The sequence below is a fragment of the Poromitra crassiceps genome (assembly GCF_964638095.1).
Source record: "Poromitra crassiceps genome assembly, chromosome: 28".
In the NCBI taxonomy this organism is placed as follows: Eukaryota; Metazoa; Chordata; class Actinopteri; order Beryciformes; family Melamphaidae; genus Poromitra; species Poromitra crassiceps.
The window spans coordinates 3465394-3472893 of NC_139651.1; the positions used below are offsets into that span (position 1 = coordinate 3465394).

At 46.5% G+C, this 7500-nt stretch overlaps 1 protein-coding gene across 1 annotated transcript in view; it reads left to right on the forward strand.

Annotated features, from left to right (window-relative positions):
- adamtsl3 (ADAMTS-like 3) overlaps positions 1–7500 on the forward strand; it is a gene marked incomplete at its 5' end in the record, with an annotated part of 209171 nt that overhangs the window by 16520 nt on the left and 185151 nt on the right. Inside the window, one exon of the mRNA XM_083662451.1 lies at positions 3926–4045. Coding sequence (XP_083518577.1) covers positions 3926–4045 — 120 coding nt within the window. The remainder of the gene's footprint in view (positions 1–3925; positions 4046–7500) is intronic.

Here is a 7500-nt window from a genome sequence, read left to right on the forward strand (position 1 = left end):
TCTCCTTTGTTTATGGTAATTATACGAACATCTCAAAATGAACATGGCCATGTTGTTTTGTGGCACGATGAGAAAATAGAAAGACAGAAAATTATTCAACCCTTTCAAGTTTCCTCTGTTCTCTCAAATGGCAGTGATATTCTCCATCATCAGTGAGAGAAACTAGAACACTTGAATTCCTTCACACAGAGAGAGAGAGAGAGAGAGAGAGACACACAGACAGACAGACAAAGGGAGAGAGAGACAGACAGACAGACAGACAGACAGACAGACAGAGAGACAGACAGACAGACACAGACAAACATGGAGACAGATGGAGGGTGAGGTGCTAAGAGAGAGAGAAATTGAGAAGTAGAGTCGAGAGGTTAGTCAGAGCTGAAAGTGTGCCAGTCCTCAGACAGTCCTCGGGGAAACCATACCAGTGGCAGTTGTGCTGTGTCTGTCTCTGTGTGCCAGTCCTCCCCGGGGGAAACCATACCAGTGGCACTTGTGCTGTGTGTCTGCCTCTAAGTGGCTCTAAAAGCCTGCCGGAGAGGAGAGACCACTCCCACTAATCGTAATGGTGGATTTGTAACTGTCTGTCTGGTAACATGTGTTTACTGTAAATGTTTTACTGTAACAGGGCTCCCTTGAAAATGAGAGCTTGCTCTCAAGGGACTTTTTTTCCCTGTATAAACAAAGGTGAAATAAAAAAAAAAAAAAAAAAAAAAAATCTATCTCGCACATATCCAAGTGGCCTGTATGAACACACAACACACACACACACACACACACACACACACACACACACACACACACACTCTCGGGAATGACTGGAACCCTCTAATGCCAGATGCCAATTACTCTCTCTCTCTCTCTCTCTCTCTCTCCCTCTCTTTGTCTCTCTCTCAATTAAATTCAAGTAGCTTTAATGGCAATTTGTTTTGCCAAAGCAGTTGACAATATTCACACATTAATTACATATTACATAATTGTGTTGACATCAACAGAAACATGTTGCCAAAGCAGTTTACAAAAGATTCATACATACATATTACATACAGGTGACATGCAGGTTCTATACGCTGATGCAGTCCATTATTTGATATCTATAGTACTCTATAGATAGAGTAGATCTATAGATCTATAGTATAGTATATCTATAGTTCCATCCACTAATCAGAAGGTCGGTGGTTCGATCCCCGGCTAATCCAGTCCGCATGTCGAAGTGTCCTTGGCAGTGTCGGGGGTAACTCATTACAAAAGTAATATATTACTTTTAGCAGTAACTCAGTAATATAACTTATTACCAATAGCATTTCAGTAATATTATACCAGTTACTTTGTTAAGTAACACAAGTTACAAATTGAGTGATTTATTTATCAAAGCACATATTTAAATAAAGATATAATCATTTCCTAATCAAATTGTGTGTTTTTATGCAAATAACCACTATAGATGACAATAACAAAGGAAAAGGATAGCGTTTCGAATTTTGGACGGTTTACACTGACTTCAACATGGTTAAAATTATTTGTCGGGATGGTTCCGGGGCGGCAATGTCATTCTGCTACTGCTGTTATTTTGGTGAAAGTAATGCAAACGTATTGTATAATAAGTAATGAGTTACTCTACACAGACAGCAATATTGTAAAGTAACTTATTACTTTCAAATGAAAGTAACTAGTAATATCTAGTATATTACATTTTGATATTTTGGTCCTTGGGCAAGACACTGAACCCCAAATTGCTCCCGATGGCTGTGCCAGCACCCTGCGTGGCAGCTTGCCCCCTTCAGTCTGTGAATGGGTGAATGCAGGCACATCGTGAGGCGTTATTTGGTGTCTTCCTTTGAACACTTTCTAGCTGTTCAAGGAAAGACACCCTCTCTATCTTTCTCCCTCCCTCCCTCCCTCCCTCCCTTCCTCCCTCCCTCCCTCCCTCCCTCTCCGTGTGCAGTACAGCTCCAGTCCAGTGATCAGTCTTCTCCTCCCATCCTTTGGATTATGCTGATCATCCAAAAACTCCAGTGTATGACTGTTCAATAAATCACAGAGAAATTGATATGAAATATTCAAGTGTAGCAGGATTTATGAAGAATCAGCAGAGAGTTAGTTTGGTAATATCCCAGCGCAGCTTTTCTCTCCTGTGAGTAGAGAGCAATTTGGAGTCCCCCGGCCTGTGGATTGGGGGTCCCCGGCCTGTGGATTGGGAGGCAGTGGCCTGTTTGGGGAGATGATTTCACAGCATCTGTTTAGAAAACAGAGGTGGGGTCCGGGTTTCAGCTCACAATGGTTTGGCCGATCAGATCGCAATCCGTCCTCCATGTGTCTCGGGAGCGTTTACACCTGTACTTTCAAGTGGTCGAGCGCAACCTGATTGCAATCTGATGACAGAAAACGCATGTTAATGCCAGGTGTAAATGGCCTCCCTGTGTGTGTGCGTTTAACCCATTGATACCTGATGCAGCATTTGCGTGTATATCCCTCATTTGTGTGTGTATCCCTTTAAGACCGCGAACCGCGTGACGCGGTTCGCGGTCTTAAAGGGATACACACACAAATGCTGCATCAGGTATCAATGGGTTAAAGCAGCCTGCTCGGCAGAATAAAACGGCATTGTACGTTTCTGCAATCCACGGATACATAGAATATCATGTATCCATGATATTTGAACCAAACACGTTTCTCTATAGGCACAGTATATCAACATTACACACATCAGTCTGCTATTGAAATGGCGCAGTGGACAGTATGGTGTTGTGGCCCGGGGTGGATGGAGAGCGTAAACCCTTGCCTTTCACCCCGGAGGGCCATGTGTTCGATCCCCAGTCATGGTCACAGCGTTTCCAAAGTCTACATTTCAACCGTTTGTCACATTTAATGTTTTTGTTTTTCAAGCCTAACCAAGTTGTTTCACTGCCTAAACATAACATAAAGTTGTTCAAGTTGTTTTATTTGCGTTTAATGTTGGAAAGGCAGCGAGGTTTTCAATTGAAACGCCGTTTTGTTTCAAATTTACGCTGAGATATGTATCTGTGGATTGCAGAAACACACAATGCGTCATTTTACTCTGGTGATTGAGTTGGTTTAGAGTAGAGAGCTGCAAGCCTGAGGGTACCCTCGTGGGGCCCTCGGGCCTGCCAATACGGGCCGGGCTTGTTTTTTATTTATTTTTAATTAATAGGTCCGGGCCGGGCCGGGGTCGGGCCGTTTCAATAATTAAATTAAATAATGTTGTATTACTCGCTTGATTTGACACAGCAGAGCAGTACAGTCAGACAAAGAGGAGGAGTGCACAGACACTCCCCCAGCCACAGAGTCACACACAGACCCTCACGTCATGTTAGTCTGCCATTCAGACTCATGTCATGACATGTAGCTTTCCACTCAGTCAGCGACAGACAGCGTGCTGTGTCAGTATGTACTGAGAAAAACAACAAAACAAGCAGTGTGTGCCGTGTCCGTCCGTGTACAGCGGACTGCTCCCGAACAGAGAGAGAGAGAGAGAGAGAGAGAGAGAGAGAGAGAGAGAGAGGGAGAGAGAGAGAGAGAGTCAAATAGAGAGAGAGGCTGCAGGAGCAGCTGAGGAACAGAGAGAGAGGGAGTTCATTTCATAACTCATCCGGGCCGGATCGGGCACGGGTCTGCATGTCATGGGCTGGATCGGGCACGGGTCTGCATGTCATGGGCCGGATCGGGCACGGGTCTGCATGTCACGGGCCGGGGAGCTGCTCGGGCCGAGATTTCAGGCCCGCGCAGCTCTCTAGTTTAGAGTTGATGGGCCTGGGTGCAGAGCAGTGAGACATTTCCTGATCTGACTAAGATAATTTCCAAGCATTCACCTGAATACCGATCCACTGACCATGTGTGTGTGTGTGTGTGTGTGGGTGTGTTTGTGTGTGTGTGTGTGTGTGTGTGTGTGTGTGTGTGTGTGTGTTGGCAGTGTGCAGACAGCCAGACCCAGAGTGCAGTGTTCCTGCCAGAGTTCGGCCTCTCGCCTCAGGGCAGCTTCCTGGAGGACACGACTGAAGACCAGTTCCTCACCTACAGATACGACGATCAGGTCAGTCTCACACACACACACGCACACGCGCACACGCACACGCACGCACACACACACACACACACACACACACACACACACACAGCGTCTGAAGTACTTGACAAGCAATGAGACTGCATAAGGAATCTTTTCCTCCACTCGATCTGCTGGCATCACCTCAGCTCAGTAGGCTCAGGCTACACATTTTCATATTTCTGCACCGTCATATTTAGCTGTGACCATGACTGGGGATCGAACACGGCCCTCCAGTGGTGAAAGGCACGGGTTTATGTGAACGAGGCTGTTCAGAAAACCTGCCTTATACAAACAGTGCAGTATCAATCAATTCTACAATAGACAAATAATCAATAACAATGCATCATTATGATATATCCATCATATCAGAGGTGGACGACACTGTCTGGCTGACATATTGAGTAATAGGCCAGTTTTAGTGCAATATAGTCTTAACAATTGCAAACATACATTTGAACACCCTCTGTCAATGTCACTTTATACTGTAGCACCTGATCTACTATGAATCACCTCATTCAATGGGAAGGAATTGCTTCAAAATGTCCCCATTCTCTGGGGTGGAGTTGTACAATCTCTACAACCCAGTTTATCTGGGGTTGTAGAGATTACTTGCAAATTTAATGTCCTGCTACATCCTGTACTATTCCACTTTAAATACTGTAGCTACACGCTGTACTATTCCAGGCCGTTCACACTCCGTGTCAGCGCCATGCTTTGGCGAGCGCCTTCAGTGACGTCCTCAGCGCTTTGGGAAGCCTAGAGCGTTAAATGGAACGCAGGGCGAGGTGATCTTTAAAAAGCGCTCCGCAGCTGTGGGTTCAGGCAAAGCTCAAGCACGCCCTCCTCGGGCTTGTCCTCCAGGACGATTTGGGAAATCCGGTAGTACTGGCCAGCGGACGGTAGTACCACCCTGGTTTTGGGTTAGGGGCTTGGGGCTTGTCTTCGACTCCCCCAAGACCCCCCGGGGTCTTTGACCTCCCAAAGGGGCGGACCATTGCCTGAATCCATGGGGCGGCTGTGGCTCAGGAGGTAGAGCGGGTCGTCCACCAATCAGAAGGTCGGTGGTTCGATCCCCGGCTCCTCCTCCAGTCCGCATGTCGAAGTGTCCTTGGGCAAGACACTGAACCCCAAATTGCTCCCGATGGCTGTGCCAGCACCCTGCGTGGCAGCTGGCCGCCTTCGGTGTGTGAATGGGTGAATGTAGGCACATCGTAAAGCCCTTGGGATAAAAGCGCTATATAAATGCAGTCCATTTACCATTTACCATTTGAATCCACAGCTGCGGAGGGCTCCGTAGAGCACGTTCCATAAACGCTCTACGCTTCCCAAAGCGTTAAGGACGTCACTCAAGGCGCTTGACAAAGCGTTAAGGACGTCACTCAAGGCGCTTGACAAAGCGTTAAGGACGTCACTCAAGGCGCTTGACAAAGCGTTAAGGACGTCACTCAAGGTGCTTGACAAAGCGTTAAGGACGTCACTCAAGGCGCTTGACAAAGCGTTAAGGACGTCACTCAAGGCGCTTGACAAAGCGTTAAGGACGTCACTCAAGGCGCTTGACAAAGCGTTAAGGACGTCACTCAAGGCGCTTGACAAAGCGTTAAGGATGTCACTCAAGGCGCTTGACAAAGCGTGTCTCTGAGACGAGTTGGGAGTGAGAAGGTGTTGATTATTATTATCATGCACCTGTGTGTTTCATCCTTTCTTGTTCTTCTTCTTGCTCCTGCTTGGAATGCACTGTGAACAAGAAGTTGTACTTTGTGTGAAGAAGAAGTTGTTCGTGGTACTTTTGTAAACTGGAAATGTCACGAAAGTTCAGTTGGACATCCTGCCTCTGCAAACTTGGCAAAGAGGCTGGAAAAAAATGTAGTTTTTTTCTGAGGCGCTTCTTGCCGAGGCACTGTTTGAGGCAGCCGATTACAGATGCGAGGGTGTGTCTGGACTGTACAAGATAGCCTGGATCCACTGCTGTGATCTGAACGAGGAGCCCGGGATATTCTTCCCGCTACTTCCTCATTACTCATGACTTCCCTGGCTTCACTTTCTCCCCAGGTGTCCCCAGGTGAGCTCAGGTCGTTTTGCGAAAATGTTTATGCACCGGTCGTTCGTGTTCAATTAGTGTCTGAGCTGTCTTCCCTACAGGCTGAGGTGCAGTACTGTTGTTTTACAAAACGGCTCTCTCAAATCAAGCAATGTGATTGGTTCACAGCCGTGGTATATTTAGCGTATACCACAGCCAGAGCCGCATCCCCTGTCACCATTAGGGCTGCCCCCCTCCCGGCCGATTGGTCGGTTGGTCGATGTGCTCTTTGGTCGACCAGATTCACGTTGGTCGGACAATGGCTGGTGTGAATAATTAATAGGAGAAATTCAATTTCGTAACGAGAAAAGCGATCCGGAACGAACGTGCCACGGAAAGCAAGTTGCAACACAGACCTTTTCGAGAAGCGCACAGGCGGCTAGAGACAGGCTAACCACAGTTAGCGGGCTATCTAGACTGAAAGGGGAGCAATCAGCCTTGAGAGCCTTAACGAGCCTTAATGACTTGCAGCTGGTGGGGGCGGAGTTTCTGCAGACAGGAGCCAGGAGCATTTTCTCCGTGAGGTAAACAGAGAGAGAAGGTAAACACTGCCCATGTGCTTATAATACCGAGATTATATATGATACAAAGTGGGTTGATTACCGGTAAAGCCGTCCTTTAAGTCTTAACACAGTTGTAGCAGTTATTGTTTTTCAGGCAACATGCAGCTTCAAGTCAGAGGAGAATAGCTTTGTTGATACGATAGCAAAGTCAGTTGATTTACGATGTGCATTCAGCCCTTTTGTTACCGTCATTTTCCAGTGAATCCTCCAATTCTTTCATGCAAATATGATTCTTTCTCTCAAATATGCAAATGTGAATATCTGTATACACAAACCTACGTGCACACACAGTGACGTGCACACAACGTGCACAGCTAGCATCAAGAGAAAAATACCATTTGAACGGTTCACGGGAACCTGTTGGCTCAGCTGGGTGGGGAGATGGATTTTCGGCTTAGCGATAGGAAAGGAGCCAGGGAGGTTTTGGTAGCAGAAGTGCTTTTGGACTCATATTGCATTCCTGTCGAGAGTTCTGTGTGCTCTGATGAGGAGAGTCAGTCATGTCTCTGGTGTTTTGGGAAAGAAAAGAAAAAAAACGTTTAAAAAATGCTAATTGTTCTGAGAGCATTTCTGTTTTAGTTTTCTTTCTTCTTATGCCGCAACACACACACACACACACACACACACACACACACACACACACACACACACACACACACACACAGACACACAGATACACACATACACACACACACACACACACACACACACACACACACACACACACTGATACACACATACTGTACATGTACATCCACACACACACACACACACACACACACATACACACACACACACAC